The sequence below is a fragment of the Actinia tenebrosa genome, unplaced genomic scaffold (genome assembly GCF_029948245.1).
Source record: "Actinia tenebrosa isolate PJP-AT-01 unplaced genomic scaffold, QUT_ActTen_1.0 PGA_scaffold8__29_contigs__length_14323225, whole genome shotgun sequence".
NCBI lineage: Eukaryota > Metazoa > Cnidaria > Anthozoa > Actiniaria > Actiniidae > Actinia > Actinia tenebrosa.
The window spans coordinates 4,471,114-4,489,250 of NW_028292585.1; the positions used below are offsets into that span (position 1 = coordinate 4,471,114).

The following is an 18,137-nucleotide window of genomic DNA, read 5'->3' on the forward strand; positions in this document are numbered from 1 at the left end:
ATTAGGCCGAGAGAGCTTGGAAAAAGAGTAATAATTTTGAAAGATGTCAAAGGAAGAGGGTAAATATGTATTGAAAAGTTTATTACAAATAATAGAGAATAGGATAAAAGAGGTAAGGAAACAAATGCTTAAGGATACAGTATTATTTTTTAAAAGTTTTAGCCAAGGAATAATGTGAATATTTTGTTATTTGTTTTCAGATTGGACTCGACCAAAGAATGGTGTATTGGAGTATAGATTATAGCAAGATTGATAAAGCACATGTTGAACAAGACTTTGCTCTTAGCATTATTGATAAACTAATACAAAATCTACAAGTAAGATCAAAAGATCAAAAGATCAAAAGATCAAAAGATCAAAAGATCAAAATATTTTTGAAAGGGCTCTGTTCATTCTTGCTTCTCTTTTGCAATCCTTTACTCAGGAATATGCTCCAATCCTTTATTGTTCCTAGTTATGAAATAATATTTAAGAGAATCTCTCAAGTTTTTGGTTCATAAGATACACACTTGTATGTTTCTATGCATATTTCAATTATTTCATCCAAATTAAAATATTAGTTATATCTAAAGGTTTGTGTATATATTTTGGCAGGAATTACAAGACCAGTGTAAAACAGCCGAGAGTAACACATCTGAGCAGCCGCAGAAAAAGATCAAAATTGATCAAGATTCTCTTAACAAGACCAACATTCCCAAGCAAAACAATCAAGGTAATGTTACCTGTGTTTTTACAGCAGTTTTTTTAGGTGTGTTACAGTAGTTTGCTACTGTCCTATACCTTCAAAAATACCTTCAATCTATTATTGAACCCTGAACAACCTCTGGGCTGATTCAAGTCAGGGCACGGCTAACTCACAGATTGAACCCTGAAACAACCTCTGGGTTGATCTAAGTCAGAGCATGGCTAACTCACAGATTGAACCCTGAAACAACCTCTGGGCTGATCTAAGTCAGGGCACGGCTAACTCACAGATTGAACCCCGAAACAACCTCAGAGCATGGCTAACTTGATTGTTCTAAGTGTTCATTTGTATCTTTCCTTATTAGAGGATATCCAAGTACATCAAGATATAGACTGGACACTGGTTCAAGTGACAGCAAACAAGTCTGAGGTAAAAACAACATGACCACATAAAGCTTGTATTCATTTTAGTCTATGAACATCAGCTTTAGTAAAATGTAGTATCACAATACCTTGCATATCTGATTGCCGCCAGTCTACTTAGTGTCAGATTTTCAATGTTTTTATCATTTTCTAGATTGATAGAAGAATATCTGCTTTCATGCAACAGAAGCAGAATGAGGTGAACTTGGTCAACATACGAGAATTCTGTAACATCGTAGAAAATAACCAAGAAAATGGTAAATATCATGGGATCCCTGTGTTGATGAAAAAAGATCAGGGGAGGGGTTGGGATATTATGTTGATTTGTCTTAGTGCTTATTCAGAGAAAATCATGTTTAGTCGGCAGTTGTGCAAGAACCGATGCTATATTTGTGCCAAGATATGGTCAGAAGAGCCACATCAAAGGTAAAAAGTGATATCTTTTCCCAGAGTGAATGCTTTCAACTGCATGGGTTGCCTGTGGTAGATTTTACTGAAAAGCCTTCCAATGAAAAAATATTTATCAGAAAAGAGATTTTTTCCAGCTAATTCACATCCCCCAGAAATGTCTTCCAGCTGAAACAAGGAAACCAAACTGACCTTAAAATAAGAGTACTGCACATTTTGGGTAACTAAGCGAAATTTTTTCCCTTCTTGTCTTTCTGTGAAATGTTTCCTATCTAATAAATTTGGGGTATGAAACACTTGATTTTGTTCTGTAGTAACACGTGTTGGAAATACAAGTACGTCAGATGAAGCACAGGCCCTTAGTCACGTGACAGATAACACGAAATTGTCTGGGAATCCAAAGGTGACGTGTACAGAATCCCGTGTCACTGAAAGACTGCATAATATAGAACATCATCTAGGATTTACACCAGGTAGGTCGTCTTGAATCCATTAAGTAATTTTTCAACTAGCAACAGGTCATTATAGCTTAATACCAGGGTGTATTACAGATGTATTCATAAGCAACAGAGTGATTTTATTTGAAGGATAAGCGCATTTTGGCGGGAAACAAACGCGCCCGTGCCTCGAAAGAGACATTTTGGCGGGAAAGAGAAGTTCTCTTATTTGAGTCTGATGTTTTGCTGGTTTTGGCGGGAAACAGACGCGCTTGTGCCTTGGGAGACCGACATTTTGGCATTTTGGTGGAATTGTGTTTTTTTTTTTTGTCTTCAGGAAAACCTGTTCCACTAGATGTTTATGAACGAATCCGAGACTTAGAAAGCAGAATTCTTCATCTGGAAAGTTTATCGCCAGAATATTTTGATAAAAACAAAGTAAGTACCGCGTCAGTACCGCACGAAAATTTGTTTTAGACACTTTTGATTCTGTTAACGGTAACTCCGCGTTCTCTGGTTTTCTTCCCTCCGCAAAACTGAGGCTAAATATTCCGATTCAATCCGTGAGGGTTTCCTGTGCCCTGACTTAGATCAGCCCAGAGGTTGTTTCAAGATTCGATAATATTAAAAGGTGTATACTTCGTTGTAGGTTTGCCAAACCTCGCGGTCACGAGCAAGTAACTCATCTTCACTTGAGGTTAGTGACATCACTCTTATTGGATACCAATTGATGTCATATATTGACAAAAACGAATGAGGCCTGAAGCGGGGATTGGGAAATGTCACTCTGTGTAGGCATTAGTCCGTTGAAAGAGCAAGAAATCGTATCTGAATACGAAAGGATTCGAACACACGTCCACCGACAGAAATTTAAAGATTCAATTCTACTTTGCCATACCCCCGCAACGTCTGCTGAAGCTGAGGCGTCATATGGACTTCAGATCTGACGGCAATAGGTCTACCCTTAATGCACGAATTGCTCGAAGGCACAGGAAATGACGTAAATTGGTAGTAAGCTGTTCCCTGGCGAGGCTGACCAGAAAACTTGCGCGATATGATTCGCACAGGGTTTGTCACTCTTTTATATCGTGACTGTGTCTTATGCCTCCATTTTTTTCTGATAAGCTATCTTTCCCAGCTCATTATTTGATCTCTTCCTGTGTCTTTGGGCTCAACTTGCCTTCCAGTGAAGCGGCAAGTTAATTGATTCTATAAAAGTGACAATTCTTTTAGGAAATGTTTTTGGTCTGTTTTTAACTTTTATGCCCAAAGCAATCAAAACTATGGAACCTGGATCCGGAATCATTTCGGAATCCAAGGAATCCACAAATTATCTTTGTTTCAAAGACTATGAAATTCAAAATCTGATCTTCTTATGGATTTTATTGCATGGATCAGCGAGATTTTTCTTATACTCGAATTGTAATTTTAACGAGTTCCATTTTCCCATGTATTTTATCATATCCCATTATTTTAATATATTTGATTGTCTTGTTAGAGTATGTCTCTGTCGACCATCGACGAACGCATCTCGGCACTCAAGAATATGCTGCTCAATAGATCTCGATGATCTCTCATCGTGTGCAGTCAAGACTAGCATGATGATGACTTCAGATGATGCAGCCAATGAGAGGTAGACTTAGTGATGCAGCCAAGACTAGCATGATGATGACGTCAGATGATGCAGCCAATGAGAGGTAGACTTAGTTATTTATAAAACGAGCTAAGTTTAGTTAAATAGGTACCTAGAGGATTATTTAAGATACGCTGTTTTTAACTGGGGGTAGGCTGGGGAATGCTTGCAACAGTTTTCTTAAAAAGTCTATGACCTTCCTGCCTTCAGTTGACATTCTCTCCTCCACCCAGAAAAACGTGAAGTTTTGTTACGGTCTTAAAACACAGGTTTAACCCTTAAAAAATTCTGAAGTTCTGCTAAAGGCAACCCCCTCCCCCCTTAGAAAATCTCTTTTGGCTTTGAACACCCAATGTACACTCATCTGATACTTTATGAATAGATTTTTAATAATTCATCATTGGGCTTATTACAATGTGTTTTTTACATGGTTCAGTAGATTTATAAATAACTTGTTGATTTAACATGGTTCAGTAGATTTATAAATAACTTGTTGATTTAACATGGTTCAGTAGATTTATAAATAACTTGTTGATTTAACATGGTTCAGTAGATTTATAAATAACTTGTTGATTTAAATGTACAATTTTCACGAAAAATGTCTTTCTTCATTCGAATATTCTGAACTAAGTCGGTACAGTGGTTTCTACAATCAATCTTTCACTAAATTTAAATTTATTGCAACCGAGTATGTACTAAACAAAATTGCTAGGGAAAAAGAACCCCTAAAAATTTTAAGTTAAGCAATTTAACTGCGTTTGAAACAGTTTGCGACGTGCACATTTTTAAATAAATTAGTCAATGCAGGTCACGTGAGCATGCAAATATGTTGTCATTATCTACAAATGCTGCCTTGGCATTCGTCGTTGTTGCCAGGCAACCAACTTTGAAGTTCTTCCTCATCATATCATGTTTTTGGAACCAGTCTTTATGCATCCACTCCATCCACAGGGAGCCCGAATGCTTGTAAATAACCTGTTTATTATAAATGTCATTTACAAACTAAATGTTTGTTTTCTTATGGGTTTTCAGCAGTTTTCGTTGTTTTTCGTTATATTTACATGAGTAGTGTACAATTTTCTTTTGGAGCGGAATTTCAAAACCCAAGTTACGGTCAAGCGACTAATGATGCGCGCATCATATCTGATGGATACAATAGGAGCAATTTTTTACTCAATTGAGAGGGCTGGGGAAGGTGTGTCGTCTTCCCGTTCCTTCTTAATATATTTTACTGTGATCTCGTGTTCTTGTTTATTGCTGTTGATGTTGTTGTTGATGTGTTCCATCGCCCGTTTCCTTAGCGACGCAATGCTGTGTGACCTTCGATCTTCTTCGCTTTCGTCTCCTTGTTCTTGGTCGTCTTTCTCGTTTTCTAAGCTATCTCCTTGTTGCTTTGCCTTCTTGTGCATTCCTAGGAGCCATGGTGCTGAGCTAGGTGTAAGATGAGGGGGGAGGGGTAAGGAGTGCCTTACCATTGCACCGTACAAGCCGTATTCTGCCATGATCGAACTGTGTCCCCAACACTTCTCCTTCTTTCTCCACTTCGCTCGACGGTTTTGAAACCAAACCTGGAGTGACATAAAAAAAAAGAAGAATTAATATTGTTCTGATGAAAAAATTACCATTTAAAATTGAGTGGCTAACTTAAGAATACATGCAAATGTAACTTTAAGATTCATTATCGGAATCCTGAAACAACCTCTGGGCTGATCTAAGTCAGGGCACGGCTAACTCACAGATTGAACCCTGAAACGACCTCTGGGCTGATCTAAGTCAGGGCACGGCTAACTCACAGATCAATCCCTGAAACAACCTCTGGGCTGATCTAAGTCAGGGCATGGCTAACTCACAGATCGAACCCTGAAACAACCTCCGGGCTGATCTACGTCAGGACAAAGCTAACTCACAGATCAAACCCTGAAACGACCTCTGGGCTGCGTGATCAAATGATCAAAGTCAGGTACGGCAAACTCAATCAAATTGGAATTTAGCAAGTTAGGTTTTGTGTAGGGGAAAAAATTAGAGAACCTGGAGAAAAATCCTCGAATCAATGGAAAGACGCAGTATTCAAACTCTGCTAACCGCAGAGGTAATAGCCAGGCGAGTGATTACTGCTACACAAGGCCTTGATTCACAAGATTAAGTCCATTTTTTTATAAGTGCATATCTTTAAAACAATTTCAGGAAAAATACTTCGCTGTAAAAATGCTCAAGCAAATGAAAACGCCTAGTATAAAACATCAAGAATAGTACAAAAGGCACTATGTTTTGTACAAAACGATCAAACAGAATCACTAAGTTCTTCAACGTATTTTCTAGTGAAAATTTTGCCTTAATTAATTTAATTATGCCTTCACTTTAGTCGACCTTCCCTTTCCGTGTTTAGCAAACAGAAAGGTTTCTTAAAACTTCGTCAAAAACGGAAAGTTTCGTGCTACAAGAAAAGCTTTTCAGTGGACTGAGTTCACCAACCAACCGTTTCTTTGAAACAAATTAAGTCAACACTTTGAAGCTTCGTACTTTGTATGTCATCGTACAAACTGTTTGACTTCAACTTCAAAGTGTACAAAAAGAATAATAAACCTATTAAGAAGTTCAATCGAAAAAGAAACTCTTCATACAAATCACTGTGTCAAGTAACCAGATATGCTTATCTTAAGTCAATTTTTTCTCTATTAAACAGAAGTAAAAGAGTAAAGAGTATTTCTATAAAGTAAATTACAAAACTGCCTTGTGATGATATACGTAACACCCACTAATTTTCAGCTTGTCAGAAGCACTGCCATGTTCTTCCGATGTGGAACCAAGACATCCCCGAATACGCGATAATACCCAGAGAAATTAAAACAAATGAAGTTCTGCCCAATTCAGTCAAGATAACACAGCTCTAGAGGATGAGATGAATATGATAAGAATAGAAATCGGAAATTGTATGACTGTGGGGGGAAGATGGCAAGGTACAGAGACTAAACTTGCTTGTAATCTTCTGTCATTTTCTCATCCGTTTTTCCATCCATCTACAATTATTTTTTGTTGTTGTTCGTCGAGACAATAAATAAACTTCTCGATTTCTCTTTGTCGATAATCTAGCCAGCCGATTAAAGCTCTAGATTCTGTTATTAAACTTTTGTGTAATCATAGTGTCGTTATCTAAGTCAGTACACAAGCGGGAACATCTAATGAAATGATTTTGTTCCCCTCTCTCATTACGCGAAGAATAGATATCAGATTATCAATAAAACAACTCGCCGAAACAAAACCCGGGCAGAATAAAGTAGCCTGTTTATTAATGAACGAATGAAAGAAGTCACCATGTTTACTCAGGCTTTTCAATTTGTTAAAAAGTAAAGCTCACTTTTTGTTCTGTTTAACTAACCAGTCAAGGCGCTAGCCGGTGTTTTTAGACATTAAAAGCAATGTTATCGAAAGCGGAGATCTTAAAACTGCTCAACACAACTTTCTTTATTAAAATAACGGAGGGAAAAAGACATGTGATGTTAGGAAAGTCTCTATAATCCCAGTTACATAAACTCAAAAGTTCATTTTCATTTTCAAAGTCACTCTCGCCTGTTAAAAATTCAAATCGCCAACTGATTAAAACTTCCTGTTTCACAAAAAAAAAAATAAAAAATAAAAAATCAAAAAAAAATCCAAAAAAAATCTACTGTCATTCTAAAAAAACGCCTTACGACCAAAAATCCCAAGGTTACACTAGTTTATACTTAATCATTCATTTTTATTGCTTCATAATTGACTTATTTTACAAACTCATTTTGACATTGTTGGAAAGTTAATTTTTTTCCTTTAAAAGTTGGGCGTGGTTTGCAGCACACAAAGTGACAATTTACGGACGCGCTTACTCCATTAATATTCACCAAGAGGAAAATACAATTACAGTCTCTCCCAGCTACATTTACATTACTTAATACTCTATATTCCAAATTGTTTTGGAATGTTGAAGAAAAACATGGTTTTTTCCTTGTGAATACATTTTCTCTGCTAGTTGGAGTATTCTCCTGGATATGGAAAAATATAAACACACACACACACACACAAAAGGAAAAAAATCTTTAAATCCGAGAGTAAATGTAGACAATTTACCAAGAATATTAGAACTAAGCAGAATATAGATTGGGAAATAGAAAATTCGCTTAATAATTTTATTCAAACAACTTCATTCCGCATTTACGTTCGAGTCGAAACAAATAGTTTAAATGACTCGTAAAAAGCCAATTGTCATTTCGTTAATGATTGTAAATTGTGTGAATACTCTATAATTATTTATTGCAACTATTATTCTTCCAATTTCTGGTTCATTTCAGCACACGAATCTTGAACGCCCAATTGCCTTAAGGGGAATTACCAAACAATATGCGGCAAGAATGAATCAGAAAGAATTATATTTATGAATGGATTTTATTTGTCTGTCGTTCGTGTGGTTTAATAGCTTCTTCTATTAGTCTAACAAAGATATCACTGTCTATAATCTATAAACAAAAAGGTCCCTTCCTTCCTTACGAACTATGAATCGTATGAAAATGCCAAGAACTTCATTCCACAGTGAATCTTTTCATGGCGGATTATTAACTTCCAAATTTACCAGTACATTGTAAGAGTTATTACATATTTTTGTATACAAAGTAATTTATCTTGAACTATAGATTGTTTTGCAAACTACATTTCCACTTGATTCGCAGACATTATCTTTTTTATCGCTTCAAAACTCGTGATCTTCAAAGTTATCAAATATGTACTACTGAATCTACTTCAGCTTCGCTTTGGTCTGGTCGTACTTAGGTTTATTGGACTAAGTTTTTTAATGACTTGTAGGAATTTTTATTTCGCAATCTTATTACGACAAACGTAAGCAGTTGTTTTGTACAGTTACCATTATTCGAAGCTTCATTTTGATTTCGTTTTTCCCTTGATGCAATACTGTTCAAAAAATGTACAAAAAGCTATTGAAAAATTTCCTAGTTTACGTAAATATAAACTCCTTTTGCTCTACCATAATAATTGCTGCTCGACCGAAACCAAAAATAATTTTCCTTTTTCTCTCATTATTTACAAGTAATTTTTCATTCTTTTATAATTTTTCAATAATAATAATAGTTCTTCGCACCAAAATTAGTTCCATTTATTCCTTTACGATTTGAATCACAATTTTTATCTCAGCACAACTGAAAACACTTTCAATTTCGTGCCGAGAAATTTCTTCTAATTTGCCATTAAAAAAATATTAGTTCAACGCTGGTTTCAAGTCATTACAAGCCATCAACCAATAATGGCTTTTTCGGTTTTAATATTTATAAAAGAAGCTTTAATGTCGTTGCGTAATTTGCTATTAACCGCCTATCATTAGTTCTGAATCAGACTCGCAGATTAAAAGCGATGAAACCTAACACCAAAATAAGAAAAAAACACGAATCCATTAACCATAATATCGGTTATGTCGATATATTGCGCCATGGATGTTGACTCAGAATCCCTAGATTTTTTTAACTTTAACGTAAACCTGTTATCTCCTTAATCGGCTTGAAAGCAGTATAAATCTAGATGATTTTCGTTACTAAAATCTCACTTGATAGTGTAACTTTACAGTAAGTTGTCTTAGTCCGCCGTTAGGAGTTCCAAATCACGGCTCCTTCGTTTGCTCTTTAAAAGCTCTTTGTCTCTTTGTAGAAAAGAAACTCGATTTCATGATTACAACACGTTTCTGTTCCTCTCTTTAATGTCATTCTTAACTCCAAAGAAAGCGCTATGTTCCGATAACGATAATTACTCAAAACTCATACGCTACTCTACTCCTTTCAATGGCCTTTCAAAGCCTTTATGTTCTAGTTCAGAGACAATATACACGAGAAATACTCTTCAGAACTTATGATTAGGGTTTTCAGCACAACAAGTCCACTCCACCGCCTCTCGTCACATTAGGAATCTTTTTCCTCCTCATCACATTAACAGCGATAACGCTTGACGATCCGATATCCTAATATTTGCACGAGGTTAGGTATTCCCCACCGCACTTTTCGTTCACAGATAGCAACAACCCTGAATATTGTTTTAGTTTGTGATTAGGTTCCTATTTAAGGTAATAAAAACATGTTTTAATCCTTAAGTAAAACTATGACGTCAACCAACAATAACTAATTTTTTGATCTTTAAATCGGCTCGTATGAACGAATAATTTTGTCTCAAAAACGTGGAAGCTTATGACTTTTACTTTGTTCGATTTTTCTGAGAAGTGATAAATATTTAATTCATGTTTGGCGATGCTATTCGTGTTGTTTTTAATGCTCAAACCAGCTTATCACTCAAACTTAGGTTTTTGGGGGTCTTGTAGATTTTGGATAACGATTTGTGTGTATGAAAACAGCCTCGACACTACTGAAAAATGCCGCTTTCCTCTCCAACATCTTTTCACAACACAAACAAAGATAAGCTGTTTGAAGGATATTTTTATATCCCACGATGAAAAAAAAGAAAGAAAGAAAGAAGAAAAAGATATTAAATTTTTTTCATTTTTATTTACTCGGATTAGGCCAGTTTTCTCACAGTAATTTGGGTAATAGTAGAGATCATTAACTGGCTTGGACTTGTTTAGTTCTAATTACTTCAGATTGCTGTATAGTGCGGTCACACTGGCCAAGCAAATGCCCTATGATTACAGGTTTGCCCTGGGCAGTGAGACTTTGGGGACCCATGTCTTTTTGATTCAAATCATTTCAAGCCTCTTAAGAACTTAGACATTATTAGAGAGCTGGAACTGCATCTCTGAAACAAAAGGTTACAAGCAAAGCTATTTTTGTATTCTACTTCGACTTTGTTTAATTCTGTTGAGGGCATGCTAAGAAAATTCTTAAAACTTCTCAATTCAGTCGAAGAGTTGAACACTTCCGAGAAAAGTACATTTAACGGCTTTCTTCCTCACACATTTTTGATGTAAAAGTAAACATGTTTTTTTAAGTCTTATTACTTATTTGACGGTTTTCCATTTCATATAAGATTTGAATTGCTTTCGATTTGTTTTTTTTCTTTCTTGGTCTATTCAACTTAAAGAAAATTACTAAATAATAGCTTGTTAGTATAGTTTATAGACTGAATGCTTTGTTTATATGGTTTTGATATATCCGGTATAGAACGCCGTTTTTGATCCGTACTAAAAGGCCATCGCGCGCCGTTTACAAACACTCGGTCTTCGTACTATGTCCGCAGCCGTGCAAAATGGCGCGCCCATTCTTCAGCAGCAGGTGACTTGACATAGAAAAATCAAAAATCTAAAAGTGCTCAGAGATTCCATCAGCGGTATAAATCTTTAACGGCTTTCCGTATTTCAACTACTTCAACAAAAACTAAAAGTAGGCGAAAATGGAATTTTTATCTCAAAAATATGAAGCTAGTTATTATTTGAATGCTGCCTATCCCGAGGGCAAGAATTCCTCATTTAACTTTTTGGCTGAACTGTATTGAAATTAGCCCATAGAACACTAGCCTTTGGCTATCTTGGAATAGAAAGATCACCAACATAGAAAAAATTGCTTTATAATATGGTCTTAATATGGTCTTCAATCAATAATTTACTGTGTTTGAATCGTGCATCCTCCCAGGAAGAAACGACAATCTACTCATTTATTTTTTTAAATGGTTGATTTTTACCCTAAAATTCATTCAAAAAATTTTAATTGTTGGTCTTTACTACCACCGTTTTTTTCTCAGTCTAACTGAATTTTTGAATCTTTTAACTAGTAATTTTCGCTGTAAAAGAAATAGAAAATTAGCAGCGATAAAAGCCTATTTTGCACCCCGTAGAGATCGCTATATTTCGCATACCAGGGACTCTATAAAGCGATAACACTTGCTGCACAAGAATACTGAAGTAAATCTTTCTACGCGTATTTACGCCCAAATCTTGTGCCGGCAAACGCTATCAAAAATTCTGCTCAAATTTAGCCTAAAAAATCAACCAATCTGGCGAAATTAGGGTCCTTACCCAACTGAGAAACTACTAATGTAGAGGGTACGAGGCTGGAAACAGATTGTTCACGATTTTTACAGCCCAAATGACACTTCTAGTAATTTTTATATATTTAACAACCACGTTTGGAGTTTGTCTGACTGATAAGTAGTAAAATAAGACTATTTTCAATAATTAATACCAATTATATTTCGTATTGCTTGCTTTGCTAACTGATTGAAGATTCTTAACATAAGGTAAAAATGTCAGCAATACTTTGTGTTAAGCTCTTCAAAACGAGTCATATTTTTGATTTTCTTTTCAAGATGCTTTAGGTTTGACATGATTAAACATGAAGCGTAAAATAGGGTTAAAATAAAGATCATATGGTTTTACATTTCTGCCAATCCAGTTCTAATAATTATTGTTCCATGTCCGGTTAAGAGTGTGAAATCAATGTCTAAAATTTACTTTCAAAATTTGTACTTTTAAATATAAAAAAAGATCCGTTTCTTTCTTACTTGAAGAAGAAATTTATGTGTAACTTCTGGGATGCTAAAATTTAGATTTGAAATAAATTTCGTGTTTATGTGGAAGAAAATTTAGCAAAGGAAGTACTAAAGAAACACAAATAGAAAGAAATCAGAACTATAAAGTCAATTGAATTGTTTTCTCATTGTAAAACTGAAACAACAGACATAATTTGCCTTGACTGAAATTTTTAATTTTTTCCTCCAACACCTAATTTGTGTTCAAGATTATTAAACCTTGACCGGGAGTTGAAGAGTAAATATTCCTAGTTTACTCAGCAAAATGAACGGAGTTTACAAGTAAATTCACCGTGAAAGTAATGACTCATTTGTATTTATTGTTTATGTTATGATTTTTTATCATTTGGGAAGAAAATTCGTGAACGAAATTAGCAGAAAACTAGAGTGTTTTTTGTGTGTGTCAGTTTTGTAGGGTACGTTTGACTGAAGAACTGCGCTTTTCCATGGCGCGCCTAGTAAAAAGACAAAGAATTTAAAGTAAACGTTCGTCAGTGAATATATGTTAATAATAATAATTTCCTCTTTCTAAACTGGCCTGATAACTGATCTTCGTAAAAAGCTCTCTTTTAGCCTCGAGGTTCAAGGCCTAATTTGCCATTTTACCAGCGGGCAAATTTACAATCATTAGCAATCGTGCCGAAAAACTCAACTCCCGAAAAAGACTGACCAAAAAACCGGAATGTCATTTCGACAAATTTAGTCTTTTGGAGGTTCTCAGTCTAAATTAGTGCCATTGGGGTTGTGTAAACGATGTGTTTGAGGTTGTCTAGAGATGTTTTTTTGTCTCATTCTATGAAAGGAAAGATCCTGGTTCGTTATCTGTCTTTCAAAACTTAGACTCAGACCAGCGTCTTTATGAGCTTTTTCTTGTCTTATCTTGACAAACACACCCAAGGTTTTCTTTGAGGATGAGTTTCCTCGCATTCAATTCAAATAGGATTTGTTCCTAACTAAACAAAGGGTAATAACGGCTTCGAAATTAGTCCTACATTCTTATCCGCTATTTGTGTTTTCTTTGCCATTCTTTCATTCTAGGTCGAGCGGTGTTGGTGGTGCCGGATGAAGTTCACAAAACCTGTCTTGTGCTATCAAACATCATTTGAAGTACCCGCATCTGACAATACATCTGAGAATTTATCATTCTCATTTTTTCTCTCTCTTTTCTTTTTCAATTCAAATCACGATATCAAATTTGCATAACGCCCTCCTTATGAGCTGTTTTTGCCCTACCACTGTTCGAAAATTAACCCTTTTAATGTTCATACAAATTCACAAGTTTAGCCCTAGACTCCTGATAGATCTTTGATGCGTTTAAAGCAAGTTCGGACTGCGTTTGCTTAGAGCGAGAATGTCAGGATCTACATTAGCTATGAATACATAGCTTGACCAAGTATTTGACAGTTTCATTAATGTTGTCTCATCGTTTCAACTTATATTAAAATCAAAGCGGGAAAAAATGACTACACATCGGTGATGAGTAGCTTATGAAAACTTCATTACTCCATGTATGTTTCCTGTTAAAATTTATTAAGATGATTTCCATGTTATCAGGCGTATTTCCGTTGTAAAGGGAGACGATAACGTTCTATATTTGAGCTGTAATAAAATCTGAAGAGTGCTAAATAAACTCGACGGTCCATCCGAAAGGCCGGTGAAATCATTTCAAAGAAAGCAATTAGGTAAACCTGAATATGAAATATTCAAACCAGTTGAAGTCCTATGCGATAAAAGGGACTACAAACTCCAAGACCTTAATTAAGGACACATCTTTCTGTTGTCATAGGTCTAGTTTTGCTCACTTCCGATCTATACTGACACAAATGAAAAAAGAAAATATGATTTAGAAATCAGTCTATAAAGGAAAGTTTATCCAATGGAGTTCATGTTTCATGGCTAATATTTTACTTCAATAGCGATTTTCATGCGTTGCCCAAAAAGAGCGATTCTCATAATCTTAGAAAAAGGGAAATGTTTAAGTGAGGTGTGAGTGACGCGCGTGCGTTCACCGCTTAAGTATTGTCTTAGATCTTGGCCGAGATTAATAACTTTGAGCCTATAAACTTGTCTATTGATTTTGATTTATTACGGCAGTCCTGAATCGTCTCGTCTGTCAATGAACACACCTGCCGCGCAATGCAAGCACAGGATAATTACCGTAATTAGAACGACTTCATAGTCTTAATGAACATTAATGACGCGAAATAGAGAGTAATTTTTGGGAGCTTTCAACATTGCAAAGTAAAAAAACAACATGGGATTTATTAAGTAAGACAGTTACATTTTTAATCCGTGCATATCAATCAATTTAAAACTGTTTTTTAGCTGGATTCTGAGAGTATTTTCGACTTGATTCTCTCAGGTTTGGATCTCGAACATAAAGATGTTTATCATCTTCCCCATTCATGTTCTTTTTTTTCTATATTTCTCAAGATTTTCCTCCCTCATTTTCAAGTCTTTACGCTTAGTAAATTATACATAAATGTAGATGAAAACATTTAATTGTTTTGTCTTTTTGTTTTTGATTTTTTTGTCTCAATGCCACAATCATTCTTGTTCCGCTAGGCAATTTAAACTGATAAATATATGAATATTGAAGAACCTTACCTGGATTCTATCCTCTGGCAGATCTATCTTCAACGAGAGACTTTCTCTTGCATAAACATCAGGGTAATGACTGTCTTTAAATGCCTTTTCTAGTTCTTCAAGCTGATAGTTTGTGAATATTGTCCGGTGTCTTCGTTTTTTCGTCTTCTTGGAGCTGAATTTTTCATGGCTTCCAATCGAGAGATTATGTTCAGGTTTGGAATCATTTCTCAAATCTAACAACGCAAATGAAAAGAGAAATTATGCCTTGACAATTTTAAAACTTTGACAAATTTAAGGATATGATATTTGTTACAGATTTGGAAACAATATTTCGAGTTTGAAGATTTGCGTTAAGAATAATAATAAAAAGAGCAAATACGATGTTCATTTCTCGTAAACCCTGTAATGAGCTTTGAGAGACTTAGTCCAATTGTCAGTGTACCTCTACAACGAATCGGTTAAATTGGTCTAACGCTAGGTATGGTCGGTCGTATCCTAACAAGGGTCTAAATCAAGTGGAGTGATATTTCTTTACGGACATTACTGTCGAGATTTTGTGTCTTTTCCAGCTTGAAAAGGAGTGTTCTGTCACTAGCATGCTTCCCAGTGTTCACCTTGTTAATTAAAACCATTAGAGTTCATTTAAAGCGTATTTGCCCTTTAATCGTCCCCACACGTTCTTCCTCGTATGATCTTTCAAAATTCGCTTTTCTGTTTTTACAGAAACTCGATACAGAAACTCATAACTAGGATATTTCCTGTCCGCTTAATTCCTTGCTTACCAATAATATAAGAAACTTGAAACTTACCCGTGAATTTTTCCGGTGTTGTGATAGGTTCGAGAGTCGAATATGAGCGCTCGGACAAGCTCTCTTGGATAGTTGAGCTGGGTTTAGATTTAGCGTCTTTTTCTCCAAGCCCAAGGATGTCGTGGATTGCAAACGAGTGAACTGGAGATGAGCGCTTTACTGGAGGAAGAATTTCACCACGGGAAAGAGAGAGACAAAATGCGATATCTCGATCCATAGCTGAATTATTGAACGTCTTGGATACTTTTTTTTGGTAGTGAATGGACACGGCTTTTTCCACCGAGGTTGTTCAATGTAATGAATCTTAGTTCATCTATTCTATGGCTTAAATACTGTTCTAATCATTTTTATCGTTGATTTTTGATAATTAGCCATTGTATTGCACTGAGGAATAGCGCAGAGGAAATTGAACAATCACTCGTCACATGTCAATCAAATATCACCTGGACATCCCTTTCTAACACAGTTCATTATGAGTCGCCTATTATTAGCTACATTATACTCGAAATGCCTTTAACCTAAATAATAAACGAGACAAAAACACACCAATTGTACGCCTCCAGTAAAAATCCCCAATTCTATAAAGAAAGGGTTTTTGTTAGGTGTGTGGGTCGAAATCTTTGCGCGCGCTGTGATATTTCCTTCCGAGAATTTTGACATTCAAGTCTTTTATTTTTTGAAGAATATTTCGGGGACCCGAAGCTGGGCCAAAGAAAAGAACTATTACTTTGTTAAGTCAACATTATTATACACCGAGCAGGATATACTTCAAAGAGGATGTTTTCTAGCTGTTTTAATAGCAAAATAATAACGGTACTCACAAAGCCGGACTGACGAATTAATACCTGAAAAAACTAAGAACTGGAACCTAATTAAAGCTTAGTTTCGAGTTGAAAACACTACAATTACAAACTACAGCTCTCTCTAACCGAGAATAAAGTTTGCGAGAATTTCAGCGTTTCTTTTCCAATTCGTTCTCATTTTTTCCATCGGCAAACGGAACTTCTACCCTAGTCCTGATTATCCCTCTTGAAATATGGCAGCTTTGCTATCGGTGTTTTTTACTTGGGACTAATTTACAGATATTGTATGCAAGAGATATATGATTTCTTTTTTATCTCAAAGACGGTGAAATTCTTTTTGTCAAATTAGTACGGAAGGAGGCCCATCAAAAGCCAGGGATCTTTGGCCAAAGTGTAAATTACACACGAGCACTGGCTTGACAGCTGTCAATTCATGTCAAAAAGCTTTACAATATAGAGAGTTGGATGAGAGAGAAATAAAGCATACGAAAAGGCCAAAAGATAGTAGAGTAAAAGTTGTTAGCAGGTGCAAGGAACGGAGGAACGGGTTGCAGTAGATAGTTACTTCACACAACAAGAAATTCATTCACTTCAAACTCGGACCGAGTCAACTGAACCGTTAGGCTTCAACCTTCAAATCTATTATTTATAAACTCAACCCAAAGTTTAAAGTAACAATAAACTGTTAAATGAAAAGAAAAATATTTAAAAAAATTTTACTCATATTTCATTGTTTTCGTCAAACTATTTTCCGAGCCAGGCTGAGCGTTTGTTTTTTGTTTGTTTGTTTTTTTTAAATTTTCTTTCCCTTTGGGACCATATGATATTCTACTTTGATGATATGAAAAAATACTTAGATTTTGTAATCTTTTATTTGTATTTAAAGTTTAATTTTCTGAAACTCATTCTTTTCAGAAAGTACAATCTTACAAATACTTGTTATTCAATTTGTTACAAATTACGACAATTTTGTCAAACTTCCTTAAATTTTCGCTGTTTTTCCCATCTAGTAAATCGTTTTTCCTAATCATATCGTAGCAGGCGTTCTTAATTTCGGTCAAATTTCATCAAATTAAAGACGGTACTTTGATTTAGCAAGTCGGCCAAACCTAAAGTACTTCAGGAAATCTCACAATGATTTATTAAAAATCATTGTGAAATGAAATTAGGAATTTTCAGCACTTTCTTTCGCGAATATTTTTGTTCCATAAACTTTAAACATCTCATTAATTTCTCAATGGAAAATAGTTTTAACGTTTTAGTTCATGCTTTTTATCTCAGCTTTAGTGATTTTCCAAATAATAACATTTTCATTTCATTTCAAGGATTTTTTTTTTTTTGTTTTTTTTTGTTGTGAAATCAAATAATCTTTCTGTTCAATCTTTTCATATTTCAACGTTTTTCTTGCGGAAAAACGAATGTCAAACCTGTACCGACTTGGAATACAACGGGCTTCCTTATCTAACCTTGGATCAAATTTACTCTCACGCAAAGTTGAGAGTAAATAGTATTTTTCTCTAACTTCTATCATTACTAGTTTATATCAGAGATATGGTTTCATCAGTTTGTTTTGGAGCGAAAACCGATCGGGGTTTCAGTAGTTTTTGCTGAACGCATTAGTTTTACTCAAAACTTTTTACCAAACTGCCTTTTATTGGAGTTTATTCTAATAACCTATGAACTTAACTAAGTATATTTAACAAACGTACAAACTTAACTCAACATTATTAATTTCTTCATTGAAAAATAACCAACTCGCACACTCGTGATTATTAAAAATTTAATCAAACTTTCAAGTAACTCAAATTGTTTTCTAATTTACTGTATTATTTGATTCCAATCTGCTGTA

The 18,137-nt window shown here is 35.2% G+C and overlaps 2 protein-coding genes across 2 annotated transcripts; one reads left to right on the top strand and one right to left on the bottom strand.

Moving 5' to 3' along the window:
• Positions 1-21: 21 nt before the first annotated feature.
• Positions 22-4,074, top strand: LOC116303802 (MAP3K12-binding inhibitory protein 1). The gene is made up of 10 exons (XM_031713405.2): positions 22-112; positions 201-317; positions 595-712; positions 1,050-1,114; positions 1,262-1,364; positions 1,468-1,533; positions 1,830-1,988; positions 2,290-2,390; positions 2,602-2,649; positions 3,451-4,074. The coding sequence occupies exons 1-10, from the start codon at positions 44-46 to the stop codon at positions 3,520-3,522; spliced, it is 918 nt and encodes a 305-aa protein (XP_031569265.2). The 5' UTR covers positions 22-43; the 3' UTR covers positions 3,523-4,074.
• Positions 4,075-4,088: 14 nt separating this feature from the next.
• On the bottom strand, positions 4,089-15,819 carry LOC116303803 (visual system homeobox 2). The gene is made up of 3 exons (XM_031713406.2): positions 15,486-15,819; positions 14,695-14,909; positions 4,089-5,153 (listed from the first exon to the last, which is right to left on the bottom strand). Exons 1-3 carry the CDS (start codon positions 15,700-15,702, stop codon positions 4,755-4,757), a joined length of 831 nt encoding a protein of 276 aa, XP_031569266.2. The 5' UTR covers positions 15,703-15,819; the 3' UTR covers positions 4,089-4,754.
• Between the last annotated feature and the right edge of the window lie 2,318 nt (positions 15,820-18,137).

Coding starts and splice junctions, on each gene's coding strand:
- LOC116303802 (XM_031713405.2), top strand. CDS start 44: ATGTCAAAGGAAGAGGGTAAATATGTATTGAAAAGTTTATTACAAATA. Junction 318..594: donor AACTAATACAAAATCTACAA/GTAAGATCAAAA, acceptor ATATTTTGGCAG/GAATTACAAGACCAGTGTAA. Junction 1,365..1,467: donor AGAAAATAACCAAGAAAATG/GTAAATATCATG, acceptor AATCATGTTTAG/TCGGCAGTTGTGCAAGAACC.
- LOC116303803 (XM_031713406.2), bottom strand. CDS start 15,702: ATGGATCGAGATATCGCATTTTGTCTCTCTCTTTCCCGTGGTGAAATT. Junction 14,910..15,485: donor AACACCGGAAAAATTCACGG/GTAAGTTTCAAG, acceptor TTGCGTTGTTAG/ATTTGAGAAATGATTCCAAA. Junction 5,154..14,694: donor TGCCAGAGGATAGAATCCAG/GTAAGGTTCTTC, acceptor ATGTCACTCCAG/GTTTGGTTTCAAAACCGTCG.